Below are 26,350 nucleotides of genomic sequence, written 5' to 3' on the forward strand. Positions count from 1 at the left end.
ATATGAGTTCATTTAAAGGTTAGCAAGCGAGTCCTGAAAAAGATGTAGAAGATAATTCAATTCACTTGCAATGTTTCCAACGTCGAAGGAGACAGATGTAAAGATTCACGTCATGTTTTATTCCTTTTTGCTTTCCACCTCCTCTTTTTCAGAGGCTGCCATTCAACACCTTGATTTCAGCCCCTGCTGAGCAGTCAGTATTGCTACTCTATGGATGGACTGGTAAGAAATGATGTATGGAAAATGTGATCATCACTCTCTACTAGATATTGAATACATTACTCTTGTGATTCTAACATTCACTGTCCCCCAGGACTGCAGATCTGGCTTACTTTCTGAACACAGAAGAATAGCATTGTAATAAACATTATGCACCTTACCCCATCCAACAGAGTATTTGTTAAATGTGTGCGAAGATCTTTACGAAATGGAAACTCCAGGTTAGATACATGAAACACTGAGTTATCTCTGTCAATCATATAAACTTCATTCTTGCCATCAATCATCATCATATACCTGCAACGAAAACATTAAAGATGACATTATACTTTGAACTATCTCCTCTAAATTTATAACAGATATGTTAATTGTAACTGCCTTATTAGTTTAATCAAATGTACTCAACAGAATGAAGCTATAAAAATGCATTAAAATGGGAAGTTTTATAGGTAATCATATAATGATCATTACTTTAGAAAAGTGCCTTTTTAACCTCAAATAACTACAGAGATATTTCAATACCTAACATTTAGCTTATATAGGTTAAAGTCATAAATAAGCAATTTTTATCTATAAAGATGACTGACTGTTGAATAGATATTACAACACAACAGAGGTCTGGGGCCTATAAGTATGAAACTTTGTGACTCAAACAAAAACCAGAAAAAAAATGGTTATCTTATCAGATGGCTGTAAAAACTCTGGACCAGATCCCCAGCCAGTGTAAATTGGCATAGCTCCATTGACATTAAGAGAACTATGCTATATACAACAGCTACTGTTCTGGTCCATTATTTATTATTTGCATTGCAGTAACACACAAAATCCCAGTCAGTATTGGGGCCCCTTTATGGCAAGCACTGTAACAAAAGCAGTCAGAGACAGTACACCCCCCCCCCGAAGTACTTAAACCTGCGGGGTGGGGGAAGGGGGTGCTTACTATCTTGAGAAATTAGTTTTGTGATTGCAGCTCAACTGCAAGTGCTTAAATCCTCTACCGTTAATGTATTAGTTCTGATAGACTACCCTAGAGCACTAAATATTGTATTCTATGGTACAAATGGCAGATTCCTTAACTTAGAGGGACATGTACAGATCTTCTTTTAGCAACTGTTCCTTCAGTCTATATTCCAGTTACTTTCACAGCAAGCCATATGGAAAAACCTTATCAGTATAAAACCTTTTGCGATTTCAACCATCCACGTCAAATTAACGTTTAAAATGAAAGTTTTAAAGAGATTCAAAATGAGCTTTCGTATTTGGAAAATTTTCAACTCTATTGAACTTAGACACGCCTTCATAAAACCTCAATATTTTTCATAATTCAAGATTTCTGGTTCTCAAGGGACAAGTCATCTTCCAGTAGCCTTTCCTAAAAGTCACTAGCCCTAGTAAACAGCTGCAAGCCACACCCAGAGGACCTCTGCTGTCAGAAGGACAAAGCAAGTAATAAGCATCCCCAAAGAACCCTTTTCCCAGACAGTTTAAGATGACACAGAAGCAGTCTCTTCCAAAGATTCTGCCCTAAAGTCTTGCAGGGGAAACGCACAGCTTCATATGTAGTTTATGTAAATCTTTTCTTTCAATATTTTGAATACAAGAAACTATTACAGTTTAGCATAACTAGCATTCTGTGCTCAAGAGACCACGATTTGGAGGGGCTGTTTCAGGTCTGTACTGAGTTGCAATGGCACAGAGCTGTGTGAGGAAATGCTTTAAATTGTTACCAAGAGCTATACAGAGCACTAAAACTTTTATTTCTTTATACATGTGAAAACCGCTGCACACGCCCACCTAGTGCTATGAGCACTCATTTCATAAATTAAATTTCACAATTCAGTGTAAAGGACTGCTCTTCCCATCTCAACATACATGAATATTCACCAGCTAACAAGAAGATTAAAAACAGACCCTCCAGTCCTCAGCCCACTCACTCACCATTACTGGAGGATAAAGATGGGATTTGCAGCATGCCAAGAAAACAAATTGTGACAACAGCAGACCGAGTTAGAGGAGCAAGTTCCAAAATAGAGAATCTCTTTCAGCCCTGGTCTACACTAGGACTTTAGGTCGAATTTAGCAGCGTTAAATCAATGTAAACCTGCACCCGTCCACACGATGAAGCCCTTTATTTCAACTTAAAGGGCTCTTAAAATCGATTTATTTACTCCACCCCTGACAAGTGGATTAGCGCTTAAATCGGCCTTGCCGGGTCGAATTTGGGGTACTGTGGACACAATTCGACGGTATTGGCCTCTGGGAGCTATCCCAGAGTGCTCCACTGTGACTGCTCTGGACAGCACTCTCAACTCAGATGCACAATTGTTTGCCGTTGCTCTGACGCAGGGAGGGGTGACTGACAACACGGCTTACAGGGTTGGCTTACAGGGAGCTAAAATCAACAAAGGGGGTGGCTTTACATCAAGAAGTATTTCAGGCAGGACTTCACGGAGGGTTCCAATAAGAAATGGTGCACCTAAGTTATTGTTCTTATTGGAACAAGGAGGTTAGTCTGGCCTCTGATTGATACATGGCTAGATTTACCTCGCTGCACCTTTTCTGTGAGTGACTGCAGTGTGACCTAGAGAAATGAGTCCCCTAGACGGGGGGCGGGGGGGATTTGCAAATGGGAGTATAAAACAAATCTGGTCTATTTCTTGTTTTGATACACTCCACCTATCTTTTAGATCTTTGGCTGGCAGCAGACGGTGCAGAAGGACTGCATGCCATCCACATCTCATGGCTGCTCGGCAGAAGATGGTACAATAGGACTGCTAGCCATTCTCATCTCTTGCCTGCCCGGCAGAAGATGATGCAATAGGACTGCTAGCAATCCGTATCACCTGCCTGCTCACCATAAGATGGTTCAATAGGACTGACTGCAGGACTAAAGAGAATGACTTGTTCAAGTCACTCCAAATTTAGTCCCTGCGCCCATGTTTGCCCAGGCGCTCCTGATCGACCTCACACAGGCGACCAGGAGCACCTCGGACATGACGATGACGGCTACCGGTCCTATTGCACCGTCTGCTGCCACAAGGCAATGGGTTGCTGCTGCTGTGTAGCAATGCAGTACCGCATCTGCCAGCACCCAGGAGACATACAGTGACAGTGAGCTGAGCGGGCTCCATGCTTGCCGTGGTATGGCATCTGCACAGGTAACTCAGGAAAAAAGGCACGAAACGATTGTCTGCCCTTGCTTTCACGGAGGGAGGGAGGGAGGGAACGGGGGCCTGACGATATGTACCCAGAACCACCCGCGACAATGTTTTAGCCCCATCAGGCATTCGGATCTCAACCCAGAATTCCAACGGGCAGCGGAGACTGTGGGAACTGTGGGATAGCTACCCACAGTGCAACGCTCCAGAAGTTGACTCTAGCCTCGGTACTGTGGAAGCACTCCGCCGAGTTAATGCACTTAATGCACTTAGAGCATTTTCTGTGGGGACACACAGAATATATAAAACCGATTTCTAAAAAACCGACTTCTATAAATTCGACCTAATTTCGTAGTGTAGACATACCCTCAGTGTGGGGCTGGCCAGCACCTCCCTCCTTCTCAAAACAAAAAAGCTCCATTTTGAGCACCTCCACTAATTGCAGCTTCAACCAGCGTGGTACACAGAAGTAACATCTCAGGTAATGAGATTCCAAACCATTTACAGGTTTATAGGTTAACTCCACTACTGAATTCTAGAAACTTTTTGGAAGCTAATGCAAGCCCTGGAGCACTGACTAAATGGTATTCTGTGCTAGCTTCACTTTCCAAATGGCTTCAAGGAGTAGCCCCATGTAAAGGGCATTACAATAATCTAATACTTAGTCAACAGAAGCCAAGTCCAACATGGCTGAGGGTAGAGATGAATGTCATCAGAGTACTGAATACTCCAACACCGCAGTCCATGTGTCTCCTCCTCTGCCCATTTTGTGGTCTCAATATATGTTGAACAGGACTCGTGATACTACTAGTTTCTTTAAGAGCTACTGGTATCCTTTCCCATCCTCACTCTTGATAGGGAAACACTGAAAATTTCAACCAACAATGGACTTACCCAATGGCCTGCACCAACCACTAAGTACCACGGTCCAACTCACTGATTTACCACAAAGCCAGAACCCCCAGAAACTTAATAAGCCATACTGACTTAAATTTAATCAGAGACGATTTCATGTTTGCCTCTGAGACGCTGTTGTGTTTCCATGACAGTAGACCATTCAGAATGAATCTTGGCTCTTATGATTGCAAAGTAAAATGAAATTTCTTCACAGTGAAAACACCCAAGGATTTACCATGTTGTCAATCACTCAGAAGAGTTGGGTTATGGAAGACTGCACAGAAAATGTAGTAGTGGTGAAGAACTTTTGAGGCTTTTTGTGCCTCCCAGATATGGCATGTAATCTTAAACAAACAAACAAAAAGTCACAGTTGTTCAGACTTAACTTAATAAGACTCCCCTCAGCATTTAATCTGTTAAAGATCATTTGCGCACTGTAGTGACCTATGGAGACAAATCCAGCAGACCGACTATTTAGGAGCCATTATATTCATAGTGGAAGACAAAGATTACTATAAAATTCTACCAAGTGTTCATATAGAAGAACCCATTTATCCCATAAGAATGTCTAGAAGACCACTAGTTCCCTCAAGCTCCAAGACTGGAACATCAAGATAGATCCATCAGGTTTGAAGTTGGGGCACACCTACCAAAGGAGACAATAGTCAATCTACCCCTGTAACCTTGGTGCCTGACTCAAACACCAAATCACTTTCTTTCAGATATAGAACTAGGAATACAAAGATTAGTGTTTTAATCAGATATTGTGATCACATTCATATAAAAGTGATTCTAGGCCCTTTTTAGATTTGCATTGTAGCCATTCTAGATGGATGGATGAAAGAAAACGACTACAGCCAAGCGATTATAATGAACAGCAAGGAAACTGTGAATGCAAAATTGGCTGCTTTGTTTTAAACTCACTAATAAACAGAGGTTTCCTAACTGTTGTCCATGGACTGCTCATGGTCCACAGGTAACTGGCAGGTCACATGGTGCTGGCTCACCTTGATCCTGGCTGCAAAATTGCATTAAGACAATTAAAAATACATTAAATACTTTCCTAAAATTACTTTTCCATGTAAGCAATTGCTGTAGTTGCCACAAGGATATTACATGACCACAAGTAGGATAGGTGGTTCATCCAAACATGAATAGGAGAAGAGGTGGTCTACTTCTACTATGATTTCTATTAAGATGTAGTTCACACTAAGAAAAAGTTTGAGAACCCTTGCACTAAAACCTTCAACTAAAGATACTTAAAAGGAAAATGATTTAAATGAAAAATAAAAAAGTGACTCAAAACGTAGGAACACTGTTTAAGAGATGCCATGTCCATTAAAAGAAAGTTAATTAGATGTAGAGATTCTCCATATACAGACTTGGCAGAATTTGAATTTTCTTTTTTAACTTCTGTGGATGATATTTATGTTTATTTTAAACACTTTTTTCTGATGTTGATGGATTTAAATTTTCACAGTTGTGGACAATTATGGATGGTCAGACAATTATTTAATTATTGAAAAAGTTAAAGCTTTATAATCTTTTAAAACACTACGTGTGAACATCACGTTAAAATATATAAAGTATATAGCCTTAAATCAAACTAATAAGTTCTCAAGCAGCATTTTTCTTAATCAAAATTTACAGATAGGCAGAGTATCATAGGAAATAGTTTCATTGGTTTGTGAGTGTAAGGTGAAATACCCTTATCGACATTTACCGATAAAAATCTAATTCTTCCAAGACTACCCATATAACTTTCATAGATGCTAAAGCCAGAAGGGACCACTATATTCTGACCTCCAGCATAACACAGGCCATCAATCTTTCCCAATATAATTTCTGCTCGAATTAGAGCACATATTTCAGAAAAATACCCAATCTTGATTTAAAAATTGCCAGTGAGGGAGCATTTGCTAGTTCCATTGGTTAATTACCCTCTCCGTTAAAAATGTCGACCTTACATCCAGTCTGAATTTGTCTAGCTACAACTTCTAGCCATTTGGATCTTGTTATACCTTTTGTCTGCTAGACTGAAGAGCCCATTATCAAATATTTGTTCCCCATGTAGGTACTTATAGAGCGTGATCAATTCTCCTCTTAACCTTTTATCTGTTAAGCTAAACAGATTGTGTTCCTTGAGCCTATCCCTATAAGGCATGTTTTCCAATCCTACAATCAACATTCTTCTTGCAGTACGGACACCAGAATTGGACACCATATTCCAATAGTGAGTATATCAGTGTCAAATGCAGAGGTAATATAACCTTCCTAATCCTACTCGAGAGTCCCCTGTTTATGCATCCAAGCATCATTTAACACACACACACACACATATATATATATAAAGTGGTGTGTGTGTATATACACACAATATATATAGATATAGATAGAGAGAGAGAGCGAGCGCGCTCATGTAATCAAAAAACCTGAGGTCATCCTTATTAATAATGTATTTTCATCAAAAAGGATTTTTTGCCATCTTTCCCATAAGAGAATTAGTGCAACACTTTAAAAAAGTTAAATTAAATTGGTTGGTATATAAAATGATAGACTACAGAGCATGGGGGAAATCAAACATATGTTCTGCTTAATGTGTTTATATGTCTGTGACAGTCTGTATTTTTATGTCCACTCCTATTTCAAGACAATGATAAATGTTGTACAAACTATGCTTTCTAAGGTATCATTTGAAAACTCATGTTTTACTGATCTTTATTGTCCTGGTAAAATATGTGTGGCAACACTGTATATAAAGTTATAAGATTCTACTGTGTGGAATTTGAGGAAGCAGCCACAAACCAGTTCCTCAGAGACAAAAGGCAAACTGACACAATGAAATCAAATGGATCATCACCTGGTTAGATGGACATTGTTTGGCAGGAAAAAGGGTGAGAGAAAGAAATTTACATATTGGCAAAGAAACAGCTGGAAATTCCCATCCCCACAGACTTCCTGTATCCTGAACCCCAGCTGGAGATGATTCTCAAAAAGGAAAAGGTATAAGAATGGGGAACAGATGCACCAAGGTAGTCTTCCCTTCCTCACTACCCACAGCAGCCACAACACCTGAGGAACAAAGAAACAGCTTTGGACTGAGGGAAGAATCCTGTCTGAAAGGAATTCAGCCAGTAAGACTGATGAAGAAGCATGTAGTGAGAGAGACTTTTGATCTGAATTAATTTAGTTAAATTAGGTATTTGTTGCGTTTTACCTGTTATTTCTTTGTAACCAATTCTGACTTTTATGCCTCATTACTTGTAATCAGTTAAAATCTATCTTTTGGTCATTAATTAACTTGTTTTATTCTTTTATCTAAACCAGTGTGCTTGTATTGAAGTGTTTGGGAAACTCCATTTGAGTTAACAGGATTTGTGCATATCATTTTCTATTAATAAAATGATGGACTTTTTATGAGCTTGTGTTGTCCAAGAGAGGGCTGGGTAGAAAAAGACGCACATTTCTAGGGGAAAATCTGGTGTTGCAAAGTTTGCAGACGATACAAAATTACTCAAGAAAATTAAGTCCAAAGCTGACTGCAAACAGTTACAAAGAGATCACACTAAACAGAACAAAATGACAGATGAACTTCAATGTTGATAAATGCAAAGCAATGCACATTGGAAAAAATAATTCCAACCACACACATGAAAAGGAGGGGGTCTAAATTAGCTGCTACGACTCAAGAAAGAAATCTTGGGGTCATGGTGGATAGTTCTCTGAAAACATCCTCTCACTGTGCAGTGGAGGTCAAAAACGCTAATAAAATGTTATCATAATAATAAAAACTAATATTAGTATAATGTTAGAAACTGTTAGGAAAAGGCTAGATAAACAGAAAATATCATAATGCCACTATATAAAGCTATGGTAAGCCCACATGTTGAATACTGCAGACAGTTCCAGTTGCCCCATCTCAGAAAATAAATATTAGAATTAGAAAAGGTACAGACAAGAGAAACAAAAATGATTAGGGGTATGGAACAGCTTCCATACGAGGAGAGACTAAAAAGATTACTGGGATTATTCAAGTTTAGAAAATAGATGACTATGGGGAGGCTATGATGGAGGTCTATACAATTATGACTGGTATAGAGAAGAAGTCTTATTTACCCCTTCACACAACACAAGAACCAGATGTCAGCAATGAACTTAATAGGCAGCAGACTTAAAACAAACACAAGGAAGTACTTCACACAATGCATAGTCACCTGTGGAACTCATTACCATGGGACGTTCTGAAGGAGAAAAATCTAACTGGGTTAAAAAAAAATTAGATACGTTCATGGAAAACAGTTCCATCAATAGCTATTAGCCAAGATGGCCAGGGACACAAAGCAATGCTCTGGGTGTCCCTAAATCTTCACTTGCCAAAAGCTGAGACTGGACAACAAAAGGATGGATCACTTGGAGTTGCCTGTTATGTTCACTCCCTCTTCGTCTGGCACTGACCATTTTCAGAAGACAATACCTGGCTAGATGGACCATTGGTCTGACCCTGTACATCTGGCCATTCTTATGATCTCTGTGCAAACATCATATTCACATCAGTAAATTCTGTTGTAGATTAAAGATAGTATATATAATCCACAATTTATACTCCAACCCACTGACCATACTTAAAAATGGAATCCAGCCATCTCCACCAAATGAGTTTAATACATCCTGCTAAAGAGTTAATGGCCATTCTTACACATAACAGTGATCGGCATAATTTTGCAAACAAGAAGCACTGTTACAAATAAATTAAGGTTCAGAGTATTTCAGCAAAGTTCAGGTAGTACACAAAAACTATATTGCACATTCTTTACAAAAGTATTACTTTAAAAAAAAAGGTTAAAATGTCTGGAAATTAATAATTAAGTGATCTAGCCAATTCTCCATTGCCATATAAACCATCCTTAATCATCATCACCCAACCCAACTTGCAATGCCTGCCCAAACTTAACCTTTTGCCCCTTACTCTTGTTCTGTAATGATATATGCTCTTGGCTGTATACTGTTGATTTCATATATTTATTAAATGTGTAGAGATTATTTTAAAAGGCATATAGTGTTAGCAAGCATCAAGCTATTTCAAGAATTCTATAAATTCTTTCTTTAATAGTGGAATGTGATGAAGCAGTAGGGCATCTACATGTGGATGATGTGTCTGCTAATATCACCTTGATCGATCAGTCCATCAGCCCTCACAGAGAGAGTGCCGATCACAACATGTCATTTGTGTTGTTCTAGCTGGTCCTTCAGCCATCAGCTCGACAGGCTGTCAATGGCACCGGACACCCGATCGGCATAGCGCACTGCAGCCCAGAACCCCTGAGCAATTCACCAGCCTCAGCCTCCCGAGTAGCTGTGATTACAGGCGCACACCACCGCACCCAGCCTCTGCTAATATGAAATGCATTAATTATATAGTATTGTACATTTATATAAACCAAAAGTTACATTGCAATGAGAGGTCCTGGAGAGCAGAGCCTTTCTCCAATAGCTATTATGAAGCCTACCAAAGCTCCCCTCCCACCGACCTTAAATCCATAGGAGAAGTGGGTATGGGGAAAGAATGAAAGGGAAATGGAGGGGAACAGAAAGGCTTTTATTCACATTGAAAGTTTTCAGTGATTAGAGCCAGACAGGAAAAAAGATCTTATGAGGCAACAGCATCACTTTAAATACCTAAAGAATGGGCAGATTTTCAAAACTACTCAGCACCCACCAGTTCCCACTAACAGGTTTATATAGCGAGACACTTGCTTCAAGCTTAGCTATGAAGTGGCTACTGCCACTCGAACATAGAAATGACACTATTACAGAACTAAACCATTATATCCTTTGATTGCCATCCTGGGAATCTCTTCCTATTTTTCCAGCGTCACTGAGTTTGATAAACTGCTGGCAACAATGTTAGTTGGGAGAACAATTACACACAGATGGAGACAGACAGAGGCATCCTGGCTCATGGTCGGATCCTCATCAGGATAGCCTGCTTTTTCTATTCTATTCTGTATGGCAGGGATGGACAACTGGCAGCCTGGGGACTGCCTACACCCTGCCAGACGTCTTTATTTGGACTACCAACCACAGAAGAGGAGGCAGCTCTGCCAGCATCTGGAGTGAGGTCAGGAGCAAGAGGCTCTGCCAGCATGGAGTAGAGGATGGCAAAAGGGGGTGAGAGGTCACTCTTCCCAATGCCCAAAGGATGAGAGGCTGCTCCCTGGCATTTGCTCGAGTAAGGGAAGGAAGCACCAGTTCCTGGTTGCAGAAGGCTCGCTCCAGGACAGTGCTGGCAGACAGCACCCAGAGGTTGCCAAACAGGGGTAGTGTGTCCCTGGCTGCAAGGACCAGGGTTGGGGTGGTGTCAGGGGACATGGGCTCATCTGCCTTCCCAGAGATTGTGAAGCTGAACACATGCAGGCAGGTATATGTGACTCTGTGTGCAATGGTGGTGTTGGTGCAGGACTTGCTGCTCTGGCACATGTTCTCACAGCAGCAGCTGGGCGAGCTTTGCCAGACAGTAAGCGCCACTTCTTTCTCTATCACAAAAGCCCACCAAAGGGTTTTAGTGGATTTTATGGCCCTCTACCACCTTACAATTGCCCATCCCTAGTATACAGATTCTTCTATTGCGCTCATCACCAGCGTATATGAACATTTTTCAGTACTGCTTTAAGCAATGTGACTGAAATCTGTCACGTGTTTGTTTTCTCATTCCAGGGGTACAAGTGTGTGCACAATAATGTTTTGTTTTGCTTTTATATTTATATTTATTTATTATATAAAATACACACAAAATACACATTGTTATAGGTTCATATTAGAGAAGGCAAGGTCAAAGAAATGTGTGTTGCACTTTAAATGGACAGTGGTGAGGTTTGTGATGGTCTTTAGTTCTTGGGGAAGTTCATTTCAGTCTTGGAATACAATTCCATCTCTCTCACAGATGAGCTATACTCTTAATGTACAATTCCATTGTGCCAAAGGAACAAAGTCATCAAGCACAGTCTTCACCCCAGAAGGTTAGGGGATCTTTAAGATATCCAGGGCCAAGGCCATGGAGACTCTTGAAGATAAGATCTTGAACTTTATTTGAATTCTAAGAAAAGCCAGTGTGGAGAGTGAAAAACAGGCATGATGTGCTCATGCTAGACAGTGTTGCTGAGGCGAGGCACTGCAGTGTTTTGTACTAGCTTGAGCTTCCAAAATACTAACGGTTTTGTGCCCAGTTATATCACATTGCTATCATCCAACCGACAGGTGACAGAGGTATGCATGACCGAAGCCAGGTCATCATCTGCCAAGGCAGGACGAAATCTCCTAGCGAACCAGAGAGGATAGAAAACATTACTGGCAGGTGCTGCTATGTGACTGCTTAGCATCAGTGAAGAATCCAGAAGCACTTCTAAGCTATGGACTGAATTGGCCAATTGTGGATGTGTGGCTTCAACAAAAGATGATTGCCTCGTGACTGCACTCTTCAGAATGCTTTCTTCTACTCACCAGCAGCATCCTCTGTCTTGCTTCGATTCAGCATCAGCCAGCTGCTGTTCTGCATACATGAACTGATCTCCTCCAAACACTGTGCCATCTTAGCAGTAGTGGTTTGGTCATATGTTGTGAACAGGTAGAGCTGTGTCTCATCTGCATATTGCTGGCACTTGAGTTTATGCTGTCTGAACAGTTCGTTTAGTGGTTGTATGTAAATGTTGAAAAGGTCCAGAAAGAAAACTGAATCTTGGGGTACTCCGTAAGTGAGGAGTCTAGTGGTGGAGCTGCAGTTTCCCATCACTCTTTGTTGAATATGTCCCTCCATGTTGGGGTGCTGAGAGCCATTGAACCAAACTGTAAACCCTGTATATGATGGAAACATTTTCAAAAGTGATTTAGGCATTTAGTGGGCTCAAGTATCAAAGTCACTTTTGAAAATTTTACACAAAAACATTACATTTGTATATGCAAACATATTGTGCTATTTCAGTTCCTTGACCAATAACTCTTGAATATACTTTAAAGTGGATAAAATGAATAAGACTGAAATGAAGTTGAGATGGAAATAAGTTACCTGAAGGAATAAGCTGTGTGCCTATCCCAGAAACATCTTTTTTTAACTGTGTATTTTTATTATTTCATATTTATTTCCTAAGCAATACATTACTTCTACAGAAGCACTAAATACTGATGCAGGCAGTTTGCTGTCTCATATATATATATGATGCATACAAGCAGACCTAGCTGTACTGCTCCACTATAGAGCAGCATGCTTTATCATTAGACTAACTGCACATTATTAATTTCTATATTGTGTCTTACTTCACTCTTGTTGTTCTACAGTCTATTATGATTCCTCCTCTAATATTTTTGAATACTTATAAAATGTAAAAATATTGAAAAGGACCAATTCCGGTTTCGTCTTCTCTGGGAAGATTTTACAACACTGGCTCGCCTTGGAGATTCACGGCAGCCCTCAGCTTGGCCGTTTTCATGAACCCACAGTCAAGATCAGCTCCTCCTGTGTCTGATCAGGAGTTGGGAGGGGGAACTCAGCCCACCCTCTACTCCAGGTTCCAGCCCAGGGCCCTGTGGATTGCAGCTGTCTAGAGTGCCTCCTGGAACAGCTGTGCGACAACTACAACTCCCTGGGCTACTTCCCCATGGCCTCCTCCCAACACCTTCTTTATCCTCACCATAGGACCTTCCTCCTGGTGTCTGATAATGCTTGTACTCCTCAGTTCTCCAGCAGTCCGCGTTCTCACTCTCAGCTCCTAGTGCCTCTTGCTCCCAGCTCCTCACACGCACACCACAAACCAAAGTGAGCTCCTTTTTAAACCCAGGTGCCCTGATCAGCCTGCCTTAATTGATTCTAGCAGCTTCTTGATTGGCTGCAGGAGTTCTACTCAGCCTGTCTGCCTTAACTGTTTCCAGAAAGTTCCTGATTGTTCTGGAACCTTCCCTGTTACCTTACCCAGGGAAAAGAGACTTACTTAACCTGGGGCTAAAATATCTGCCTTCTATCACTCTCCTGTAGCCATCTGGCCAGACCCTGTCACGAAGGTCTAATGCTTCAAAAAAATTAAATTTTAAAAACTACACTTAAATCATCCTCAGGATTATGTGCTACCAAAAGAAGATTGTATAAAACTTTTGAAAAAAAAGATCAGTTAAAAACCTTTGTCTCCAAGGATCACCTGCAGTAACTTCAGGGTCTGAAAGCAGTAGGCTTTCATCAGAATATGTTCATTAAATGTCAGAAGGAACTGTATCATCAATAACTCCATCACCAATCTTACTGAATCTTTTAACCATTAAAAATAAAATGCATAGAACTTTATTTAAGACTGACGTTTAGATAGTTCAACAGCAATGCTGAAAATTTCCCTTTCATGAACAACCTGCGTGTTTCAGAGATGGTTAGAGGTCTTCAAACTACTGCCAGACTTTGGTAAACAAAGTTTTGGTAATTAAGGCTAAGGACAACTGGTAGAATTATGATAGCAGAAGTACCAACACAATGAAAAAACGCAACTGAGAGGGCAAGAAACTTTTAATCAGGCTGCTTAAAATTATTTTTTGTTTCATGTGATTAACATGTCACACAAACACCTTCTAAACACTTGTCAGAAAAGATCTTTGTTGAATATTCACTAATCCTGACTCTTCCATTAGCAGCTTCTAAAGTACTGTGGTCCTAAGGAGACCTCAAGCAAAAACAAATGACAAGATTTATTGTTCTTGCTATTTTTAAAGTTTCTCTTTGAAAATAGGTTTCAGAGTAACAGCCGTGTTAGTCTGTATTCGCAAAAAGAAATGGAGTACTTGTGGCACCTTAGAGACTAACCAATTTATTTGAGCATGAGCTTTCGTGAGCTACAGCTCACTTCATCAGATGCATACTGTGGAAACTGCAGCAGACTTTATATATACACAGAGAATATGAAACAATACCTCCTCCCACCCCACTGTCCTGCTGGTAATAGCTTATCTAAAGTAATCGTCAGGTTAGGCCATTTCCAGCACAAATCCAGGTTTTCTCACCCTCCGCCCCCCCACACAAATTCACTCTCCTGCTGGTGATAGCCCATCCAAAGTGACAACTCTTTACACAATGTGCATGATAATGAAGTTAGGCCATTTCCTGCACAAATCCAGGTTCTCTCACTCCCTCACCCCCCTCCAAAAACCCACCCCCATACACACACAGACTCACTCTCCTGCTGGTAATAGCTCGTCCAAACTGACCACTCTCCAAGTTTAAATCCAAGTTAAACCAGAACATCGGGGGGGGGGGGAGGAAAAAACAAGAGGAAATAGGCTACCCTGCATAATGACTTAGCCACTCCCAGTCTCTATTTAAGCCTAAATTAATAGTATCCAATTTGCAAATGAATTCTAATTCAGCAGTTTCTCGCTGGAGTCTGGATTTGAAGTTTTTTTGTTTTAAGATAGCGACCTTCATGTCTGTGATTGCGTGACCAGAGAGATTGAAGTGTTCTCCGACTGGTTTATGAATGTTATAATTCTTGACATCTGATTTGTGTCCATTTATTCTTTTACGTAGAGACTGTCCAGTTTGACCAATGTACATGGCAGAGGGGCATTGCTGGCACATGATGGCATAAATCACATTGGTGGATGTGCAGGTGAACGAGCCTCTGATAGTGTGGCTGATGTTATTAGGCCCTGTGATGGTGTCCCCTGAATAGATATGTGGGCACAATTGGCAACGGGCTTTGTTGCAAGGATAAGTTCCTGGGTTAGTGGTTCTGTTGTGTGGTATGTGGTTGTTGGTGAGTATTTGCTTCAGGTTGCGGGGCTGTCTGTAGGCAAGGACTGGCCTGTCTCCCAAGATTTGTGAGAGTGTTGGGTCATCCTTTAGGATAGGTTGTAGATCCTTAATAATGCGTTGGAGGGGTTTTAGTTGGGGGCTGAAGGTGACGGCTAGTGGCGTTCTGTTATTTTCTTTGTTAGGCCTGTCCTGTAGTAGGTAACTTCGGGGAACTCTTCTGGCTCTATCAGTCTGTTTCTTTACTTCCGCAGGTGGGTACTGTAGTTGTAAGAAAGCTTGACAGAGATCTTGTAGGTGTTTGTCTCTGTCTGAGGGGTTGGAGCAAATGCGGTTGTATCGCAGAGCTTGGCTGTAGACGATGGATCGTGTGGTGTGGTCAGGGTGAAAGCTGGAGGCATGCAGGTAGGAATAGCGGTCAGTAGGTTTCCGGTATAGGGTGGTGTTTATGTGACCATTGTTTATTAGCACTGTAGTGTCCAGGAAGTGGATCTCTTGTGTGGACTGGACCAGGCTGAGGTTGATGGTGGGATGGAAATTGTTGAAATCATGGTGGAATTCCTCAAGGGCTTCTTTTCCATGGGTCCAGATGATGAAGATGTCATCAATATAGCGCAAGTAGAGTAGGGGCTTTAGGGGACGAGAGCTGAGGAAGCGTTGTTCTAAATCAGCCATGTGATCTTCCTGAATATCCCAGGTCGGGGTTCCAGGGGTGTGTCTGTGCGGATTTGATCTTGTGCTTCAATCCATATTCAGGAAGATCACCGATGGATTGAAGTTTCCTCAGGAAGTCAGTGGTGTCTCGAAGGTAGCTGGGAGTGCTGGTAGCGTAGGGCCTGAGGAGGGAGTCTACATAGCCAGACAATCCTGCTGTCAGGGTACCAATGCCTGAAATGATGGGGCGCCCAGGAGTTCCAGGTTTATGGATCTTGGGTAGTAGATAGAATATCCCAGGTCGGGGTTCCAGGGGTGTGTCTGTGCGGATTTGATCTTGTGCTTCAATCCATCGGTGATCTTCCTGATAACACCATCCTGGCCACTATGGATGTAGAAGCCCTCTACACCAACATTCCACACAAAGATGGACTACAAGCCATCAGGAACACTATCCCCGATAATGTCACGGCTAACCTGGTGGCTGAACTTTGTGACTTTGTCCTTACCCATAACTATTTCACATTTGGGGACAATGTATACCTTCAGATCAGCGGCACTGCTATGGGTACCCGCATGGCCCCACAGTATGCCAACATTTTTATGGCTGATTTAGAACAACGCTTCCTCAGCTCTCGTCCCCTAAAGCCCCTACTCTACTTGCGCTATATTGATGACATCTTCATCATCTGGACCCATGGAAAAGAAGCCCTTGAGGAATTCCACCATGATTTCAACAATTTCCATCCCACCATCAACCTCAGCCTGGTCCAGTCCACACAAGAGATCCACTTCCTGGACACTACAGTGCTAATAAACAATGGTCACATAAACACCACCCTATACCGGAAACCTACTGACCGCTATTCCTACCTGCATGCCTCCAGCTTTCACCCTGACCACACCACACGATCCATCGTCTACAGCCAAGCTCTGCGATACAACCGCATTTGCTCCAACCCCTCAGACAGAGACAAACACCTACAAGATCTCTGTCAAGCTTTCTTACAACTACAGTACCCACCTGCGGAAGTAAAGAAACAGACTGATAGAGCCAGAAGAGTTCCCCGAAGTTACCTACTACAGGACAGGCCTAACAAAGAAAATAACAGAACGCCACTAGCCGTCACCTTCAGCCCCCAACTAAAACCCCTCCAACGCATTATTAAGGATCTACAACCTATCCTAAAGGATGACCCAACACTCTCACAAATCTTGGGAGACAGGCCAGTCCTTGCCTACAGACAGCCCCGCAACCTGAAGCAAATACTCACCAACAACCACATACCACACAACAGAACCACTAACCCAGGAACTTATCCTTGCAACAAAGCCCGTTGCCAATTGTGCCCACATATCTATTCAGGGGACACCATCACAGGGCCTAATAACATCAGCCACACTATCAGAGGCTCGTTCACCTGCACATCCACCAATGTGATTTATGCCATCATGTGCCAGCAATGCCCCTCTGCCATGTACATTGGTCAAACTGGACAGTCTCTACGTAAAAGAATAAATGGACACAAATCAGATGTCAAGAATTATAACATTCATAAACCAGTCGGAGAACACTTCAATCTCTCTGGTCACGCAATCACAGACATGAAGGTCGCTATCTTAAAACAAAAAAACTTCAAATCCAGACTCCAGCGAGAAACTGCTGAATTAGAATTCATTTGCAAATTGGATACTATTAATTTAGGCTTAAATAGAGACTGGGAGTGGCTAAGTCATTATGCAGGGTAGCCTATTTCCTCTTGTTTTTTCCTACCCCCCCCCCCCCCAGATGTTCTGGTTTAACTTGGATTTAAACTTGGAGAGTGGTCAGTTTGGACGAGCTATTACCAGCAGGAGAGTGAGTCTGTGTGTGTATGGGGGTGGGTTTTTGGAGGGGGGTGAGGGAGTGAGAGAACCTGGATTTGTGCAGGAAATGGCCTAACTTCATTATCATGCACATTGTGTAAAGAGTTGTCACTTTGGATGGGCTATCACCAGCAGGAGAGTGAATTTGTGTGGGGGGGCGGAGGGTGAGAAAACCTGGATTTGTGCTGGAAATGGCCTAACCTGACGATTACTTTAGATAAGCTATTACCAGCAGGACAGTGGGGTGGGAGGAGGTATTGTTTCATATTCTCTGTGTATATATAAAGTCTGCTGCAGTTTCCACAGTATGCATCTGATGAAGTGAGCTGTAGCTCACGAAAGCTCATGCTCAAATAAATTGGTTAGTCTCTAAGGTGCCACAAGTACTCCATTTCTTTTCTTTGAAAATATTTTTCCAGGCTTTCCCTATACAGAACATAGAAACAAAAAAACAAAACAAAAAAGGAACAAACTGAAGTTTTCTAGATTTGGATGGTCAGTTTTCAAAATCCTTCAGTGTTTTTCAGAAAAATTAAATTATGGGGCATTAAAAATGAAATACATCATACCATAGCCTTCTGCTCATCAGAACACTTGCACCTTTTGATCAGACAAACATTTTGAAAAAGTTGCCAAATCATAAACATGACAAAAAATAATATCCTAGCTCTACATATCAATCATCATTTGACAGGTTCACTTTGCTATTTAGTCAAAAGCAATTATGTAATCAAAACTGTTACAAAATACTTCATATTCTATTTTAAAGAGCAAGTAAGGTAAGAACCACTTGCTCTGTTTATTCTGCATGACAGTGGTCAAATCTGCTATAAAAATTATCTTATGAGTTGAGAACAGTAGCAGAGATTCTGGCTGTTCTGAACTCTTATTTGTTTACCTTTCCAACTTTAACTGATCTGTCATTCAGAATCTATTGATGCGCATATCAGTCTTACATTTAAAACAGACAAGGAAGTAAACTGTTTACTGCAACTTGCTATTGTCTATTCATGACACACAAGTATGATTCCCCAAAAGGGACTGCAGTGCTATCCAAAGACATGCTCATAGAAGCCAAATAGGTAGATATGAATATCCTATAGCAAATGAAAATCCAATGTTTAGTTTTCAAATCCACTCTTAAAAACAATGCTGCAAAATAAATTCTGATGCTAGCACACACTGCAACACAAATAACAGACTCGTATCATCATCATCATCATCCAGACCCAAGTAATTTCTTATTGAAATCCTTCTTTGGCATGAACAGTCCAAGAACTATCACCTATTTTATATTACATCCTTTTGAATTTATATCGTAATGTTAGAAGAAAACAATTATCAATTCACATAGTGGAAGGGATTTCGCATGGATCTCTTACAGTTACTGCCAGATGTTTTGTTCTGTTTTTATTATGCAGTAGAACCTCAGAGTTACAAATATCAGAGTTACAAACTGACCAGTCAACCATACACCTCAATTGGAACTGGAAGTACACAATCAGGAAGCAGAGACCAAAAATACCCAAATACTGTACAGTACTGTGTTAAATGTAAACTACTACAAAAATAAAGGGAAAGTTTAAAAAAAGATTTGATAAGGTAAGAAAACTTTCTGTGCTCGTTTCATATAAATTACGATGTTTAAAAAGAGCATTTTTCTTCTGCCTAGTAAAGTTTCAAAGCTGTATTAAGTCAATGTTCAGTTGTAATCTTTTGAAAGAACCACCATAACATTTTGTTCAGATATAAACAAGCTCCATTCATAGAATCATAGAATATCAGGATTGGAAGGGACCTCAGGAGGTCATCTAGTCCAACCCCCTGCTCAAACCAGGACCAATCCCCGACTAAATCATCCCAGCCAGGGCTTTGTCAAGCCTGACCTTAAAAACTTCTCGGGAAGTAGATTCCACCACCTCCCTAGGTAACGCATTCCAGTGTTTCACCACCCTCCTAGTGAAAAAGTTTTTCCTAATATCCAACCTAAATCTCCCCCACTGCAACTTGAGACCATTACTCCTTGTTCTGTCATCTGCTACCATTGAGAACAGTCTAGAGCCATCCTCTTTGGAAGCCCCTTTCAGGAAGTTGAAAGCAGCTATCAAATCCCCCCCCATTCTTCTCTTCTGAAGACTAAACATCCCCAGTTCCCTCAGCCTCTCCTCATAAGTCATGTGTTCCAGTCCCCTAATCATTTTTGTTGCCCTCTGCTGGACTCTTTCCAATTTTTCCACATCCTTCTTGTAGCGTGGGGCCCAAAACTGGACAAGTACTCCAGATGAGGCCTCACCAATATCGAATAGAGAGGAACGATCACGTCCCTCGATCTGCTGGCAATGCCCCTACTTATACATCCCAAAATGCCATTGGCCTTCTTGGCAACAAGGGCACACTGTTGACTCATATCCAACTTCTCATCCACTGTCTCCCCTAGGTCCTTCTCTGCAGAACTGCTGCCCAGCCATTCGGTCCCTCGTCTGTAGCGGTGCATTGGATTCTTCCGTCCTAAATGCAGGACTCTGCACTTGTCTTCGTTGAACCTCATCAGATTTCTTTTTTGGCCCAATCCTCTAATTTGTCTAGGGCCCTCTGTATCCTATCCCTACCCTCCAGCGTATCTACCACTCTTCCCAGTTTAGTGTCATCCGCAAACTTGCTGAGGGTGCAATCCACACCATCCTCCAGATCATTTATGAAGATATTGAACAAAACCGGCCCCAGGACCAACCCCTGGGGCACTCCACTTGATACCGGCTGCCAACTAGACATGGAGCCTTTGATCACTACCCATTGAGCCCGACAATCTAGCCAGCTTTCTATCCACCTTATAGTCCATTCATCCAGCCCATACTTCTTTCACTTGCTGGAAAGAATACTGTGGGAGACCATGTCAAAAGCTTTGCTAAAGTCAAGGAACAACACGTCCACTGCTTTCCCTTCATCCACAGAGCCAGTTATCTCGTCATAGAAGGCAATTAGATTAGTCAGGCATGACTTGCCCTTGGTGAATCCATGCTGACTGTTCCTGATCACTTTCCTCTCCTCTAAGTGCTTCAGAATTGATTCCTTGACGACCTGCTCCATGATTTTTCCAGGGACTGAGGTGAGGCTGCCTGGCCTGTAGTTCCCAGGATCCTCCTCCTTCCCTTTTTTAAAGATGGGCACTACATTAGCCTTTTTCCAGTCATCTGGGACCTCCCCCGATCGCCATCAGTTTTCAAAGATAATGGCCAATGGCTCTGCAATCACATCCGCCAACTCCTTTAGCACTCTTGGATGCAACGCATCCGGCCCCATGGACTTGTGCTCGTCCAGCTTTTCTAAATAGTCCCAAACCACTTCTTTCTCCACAGAGGGCTGGTCACCTTCTCCCCATGCTGTGCTGCCCAGTGCAGTAGTCTGGGAGCTGACCTTGTTCGCGAAGACAGAGGCAAAAAAAGCATTGAGTACATTAGCTTTTTCCACATCCTCTATCACTAGGTTGCCTCCCTCATTCACTACGGGGCCCACACTTTCCTTGACTTTCTTCTTGTTGCTAACATACCTGAAGAAACCCTTCTCGTCACTCTTAACATCTCTTGCTAGCTGCAACTCCAAGTGTGATTTGGCCTTCCTGATTTCACTCCTGCATGCCTGAGCAATATTTTTATACTCCTCCCTGGTCATTTGTCCAAGCTTCCACTTCTTGTAAGCTTCTTTTTTGTATTTAAGAGCAGCAAGGATTTCACTGTTAAACCACGCTGGTCGCCTGCCATATTTACTATTCTTTCGACACATCGGGATGGTTTGTCCCTGTAACCTCAATAAGGATTCTTTAAAATACAGCCAGCTCTCCTGGACTCCTTTCACCCTCATGTTATTCTCCCAGGGGATCCTGCCCATCAGTTCCCTGAGGGAGTCAAAGTCTGCTTTTCTGAAGTCCAGGGTCTGTATTCTGCTGTTCTCCTTTCTTCCTTGTGTTAGGATCCTGAACTCGACCATTTCATGGTCACTACCTCCCAGGTTCCCATCCACTTTTGCTTCCCCTACTAATTCTTCCTGGTTTGGGAGCAGCAGGTCAAGAAGAGCTCTGCCCCTAGTTGGTTCCTCCAGCACTTGCAGCAGGAAATTGTCCCCTACATTTTCCAAAAACTTCCTGGATTGCCTGTGACCTCTGTATTGCTCTCCCAGCGGATATCAGGGTGATTGAAGTCTCCCATGAGAACCAGGGCTGCGATCTAGTAACTTCTGTGAGTTGCCGGAAGAAAGCCTCGTCCACCATTCCCAAGGTGTTCGTAACTCTGAGGTTCTACTGTATATTGATTTACAGAGTTCAAACTGAAACAGAAACCCTTCCCAGACAGGACTCAACAATTTCATACATATGTTTTTTTGATGTTTCAATAAAGAAAAGGAGAGCAACCATTTTTATCATGGAGCACTTGTAGCAACTAACAAATTTATTTGAGCATAAGTTTTCGTGGGCTAAAACCCACTTCATCAGATGCATGCAGTGGAAAATACAGTAGGAAGATATATATATATACATGCACAGAGAACATGAAAAAATGGGTGTTGCCATACACACTATAATGAAAGTGATCAATTAAGGTGAGCTATTATCAGCAGTAGAAAAAACCTTTTCTGGTGATAATCAGGATGGCCCATTTCCAACAGTTGACAAGAAGGTATGAGTAACAGTAGGGGGGGAAATAAGCATGGGGGGAAGAGTTTTATTTTGTGTAATGATCCATCCACTCCCAGTCTTTATTCAAGCCTAAGTTAATGGTGTCCAGTTTGCAAATTAATTCCAATTCAGCAGTCTCTCGTTGGAGTCTGTTTTTGAAGGGTTTTTTTGTAATATTGTGACTTTTAGGTCTGTAATCAAGTGACCAGGGAGACTGAAGTGTTCTCTGACTGGTTTTTGAATGTTATAATTCTTGACGTCTGATTTGTGTCCATTTATTCTTTTACAAAGAGACTGTCCAGTTTGGCCAATGTACATGGCAGAGGGGCATTGCTGGCACATGATGGCATATATCACATTGGTAGATGTGCAGGTGAACGAGCCTCTGATAGTGTGGCTGATGTGATTAGGTCCAATGATGGTGTCCCCTGAATAAATATGTGGACAGAGTTGGCAACAGACTTTGTTGCAAGGACAGGTTCCTGGGTTAGTGTTTTTGTTGTGTGGTTGTTGGTGAGTATTTGCTTCAGGTTGGGGGGCTGTCTGTAAGCAAGGACAAGGGATAAGGAGTGAAGTAGGGGAGACACAGGATCTGGAGGGAGCATGGAGCAAAAAATTAAGCAATCAATTTGCAAATACCTAAAAGATAATAAGGTGATAAGAAACAGTCAGCATGAATTTGTCAAGAACAAATGTCAAACCAACCTAATAACTTTCTTTGACAGGGTAACAAACTTTGTGGATTGGGGGGAGGGGGGGAAGGGGTAGATCTGGTATATCTTGACTTTAGTAAGGCTTTTGATACTGTCTCACATGACCTTCTCATAAACAAACTAGGGAAATACAACCTAGATGGAGCTACTATGAGGTAGGTGCATAACTGGCTGTAAAATCATTCCAACAGAGTAGTTAGCAGTTGTTCACAGTCAAGCTGGAAGGGCATAGCCAGTGGGGTCCCGCAGGGATCAGTTCTGGGTCCAGTTCTGTTCAGTATCTTCATCAATGATTCAGAAAATGGCATAGAGAGTACACTTATAAAGTTTACAGACAATACCAATCTGGGACGGGTTGCAAGTGCTTTGGAGGATAGGATTAAAATTCAAAATGATTTGAACTAACTGGAGAACTGGTCTGAAGTAAATAGGATGAAATTCAATAAGGACAAATGCAAAGTACTCCAATCAGTTGCACACATACAAAATTGGAAATGACTGCCTATGAAGGAGTACTGTGGAAAGGCATCTGGGGGTCACAGTGGATCACAAGCTACATATGAGTCAACTATGTAACACTGTTGCAAAAAAAGCACACCTCATTCTGGATGTATTAGCAGGAGTGTTGTAAGCAAAACACGAGAAGTAATTCTGCTCTACTCCACGCTGATTAGGCCTCAACTGGAGTATTGTGTCCAGTTCTACACACCACATTTGAGGAAAGATGCGGACAAACCAGAGAAAGTTCATAGAATTTCTTGACTTCAGGGGATTATGGGACATTTCTGGAGGCCAATCACAGCGCAGTAATGCAACACGTCGTCCACACTGACACCCGGGCATTTCAGCCAGGGCGCAGCAAGCTTGATGCTTCTCGTGGAGGTGGATTACCAGAAGCACTCCAGCTGCAGAGTCCAGGTGCTCTACGTGCCTTGCCAGTGTGGATACCTCAGTTAGGCGCCTGGGGCTGATTTAACGTGCTCTAACTTGCAAGTGTAGCAAAGACCTTACTCTGACACCTCTGACAGTTTTATTATATTCTGACTTTTCAGAGACTGTCTGGGTACATGCATACGGACCTCACTGTAGCCCTCTAAAGACCGTAAAAACAAATAAAACCAGTACCATTTTCTCTTTGTTGACTCCCCTTGTAAATCAGAGCATTTATCACCGATACAATGTACCATTCATTGTCTTAACATCCACTCTGACAGCAACTATCAAGTTCATGGAGCCCTTATTTAATGCCTATAATTAGTCTCAAAAGACCTTTTCATTCAACAAGACTTTCTAACTAGTTTAAGCATTTTTTAAAACTTTTATTTATGGATTCTGTTGTTTTCAATGAACTTGAATAGAATGAAAAAATGCATGCACAATAACCTTGTTAACCTAAATATAGTTACCTAAATACATGATAGAGATAAATTAAGATTTAATCTTCAATTTACTATGAGATCACAGCTGGTCTGCTATATAATCAATGCAACAATCCTTTTCCACAATAGTAATTAGACAGACATATTTAATTTTGAACTAAAAAAACAATTCACTTACCAATTTGCCTGCCAAATGTGTCTAACCAGCCCCTAATCTCTGAATATTAAATGTGTGTTTAATAACAGAGTGGAAATACAAATCTTTAAATGCTGACAACTCAATGACACAACATCTTTTCTACCTGTATTTTTAGAGGTTTTAGATTTATTTATTATAGAGGCAACTACTGCAACCACTATAGTTAAAGCGGAAGCACTCATGCAGCCCTAACCTCTTGTTTCAGTTACTTGTAATTTAGAAATTTTTACCTTTCATCTTAACCTGAAGGTGATTTTTTTTAAGCATTTGGATAATGGCTCGGCTATTGGAGTACGAGAATAGCGAATACTCATTTTTCTCCATTATTAAAAATATGACATGACTTTGTTAAATCGGGAGTTGAAACAATCAGAGGTAGAAAGCTGCAATTTAGCAAGGAAAGAGCCCTCTTTGAGAAGAAAGGCCATTGAGAATTGGTTTTGATTTTACTCACCTAGGAACTTTTGAAAAAAACACTTCACATGTATAGTACAACTCATGCCTTTTTGCAAGATTTAGAGCAAAGTGTGTGGCTACTTTACCTGTATAAAGAAAAATTGATTAAATATGCAAAGAGGATATCCACAGGGATCCACAGGAAGAATGGTGAAAGTGAACGATGCAATGGCTACTCTTTTAACGTGGACAGAGAAGTAGGCAATACTCGAGACTATCTTGTAATGCACAGAAAATCTTTATTCTGTTTTTCCCCCTCTTGGACAAAACAAAACTGAGAACATTCAAGCACAGCATGCTAAAAAACATTTACATTTGCATGTTAAGCAGTCCTCAACCAGGAAATGGCAACATTATAGTTACACATACAACCATGACTCTGCTGTCTTATCTTCACAGATTATTGTGCAGGAGTCAGTCACAGCTCCATAATTAAAGCCAAGTTTTGCACTTAAAGCAGGGATTCCAACACTTCCCTATGTATAAATTAATAATTTTATTAAAGCTAATGTTAAAAAAATTATGTAATACATAGGTTGAGCAAAGAATGTCTGTACATGTAGGTATAGTGCTTGATTATCCACAAATACAGAGTTTGTTTTTAAAAGTCTCATGATACTTAGAGAACATAATCAGCAATAACCCAAATTTAGGTGAATAAATTTAAGAATACAGTTAAGATATTAGCATCCAAGTATTCAGGTGCACCACTCATGAGAAATTGTACAGAAATTTTGTTGTGGAAAGCACAATATGTCAATAAGTGAAGATTGTCCCTCAGTAATTGAGAAATAGGGTAAGTTGTCAATTTAGGAAATACAATCTACCAGGGAAGACTTTTGGTTACTTCCTTACGGCGCTTCTTATCGGCACTCCAGCTCATCCCTCCTGGTATCGTCCATGTACAGTGATATGGTCTACGTAGATGTCCTTCAAACATCTGATGGCATCCAACACCATGAGTTGACGCATCAGCCGAGCGTAGTGTTGACCGATTCCGCATTCTTGCAACACTCACTCGTTACGCATGTGTCTAAACCTGGTCATCCCTACCTCTCAAGGTGTCGGCCAGAGGGGAATATTTCTCCACCTTTCGAGCTCATGGAAGGCCGGGGGGCCTGTTCTCGAAGGGCACTGTGACGTCCACCATGATGATCTTTTTCCGGTCCTCGTTGGTGATGACAATGTCCCGTCACAGTTGGCTGGTCAGTTCCAGGGATGGTGGAGTTCACTGCAACCTTCCCTACAGGTGGTGGGATGGCTCTGACCAGCCAATCTTGCATGGCGTTGTGTTGCAGCTGCAAGGCTCTGGAATGGGGCTTGCAGCTACACGGGACATGGGGTAGTGTCTCATTGGCATAGC

At 41.5% G+C, this 26,350-nt stretch overlaps 1 protein-coding gene across 1 annotated transcript in view; it reads right to left on the reverse strand.

Annotated features, from left to right (window-relative positions):
- RNGTT (RNA guanylyltransferase and 5'-phosphatase) overlaps positions 1-26,350 on the reverse strand; it is a 441,453-nt gene that overhangs the window by 317,119 nt on the left and 97,984 nt on the right. Inside the window, exon 9 of the mRNA XM_077812806.1 lies at positions 381-516. Coding sequence (XP_077668932.1) covers positions 381-516 — 136 coding nt within the window. The remainder of the gene's footprint in view (positions 1-380; positions 517-26,350) is intronic.

Source organism: Eretmochelys imbricata, chromosome 3, assembly GCF_965152235.1.
Source record: "Eretmochelys imbricata isolate rEreImb1 chromosome 3, rEreImb1.hap1, whole genome shotgun sequence".
In the NCBI taxonomy this organism is placed as follows: Eukaryota; Metazoa; Chordata; order Testudines; family Cheloniidae; genus Eretmochelys; species Eretmochelys imbricata.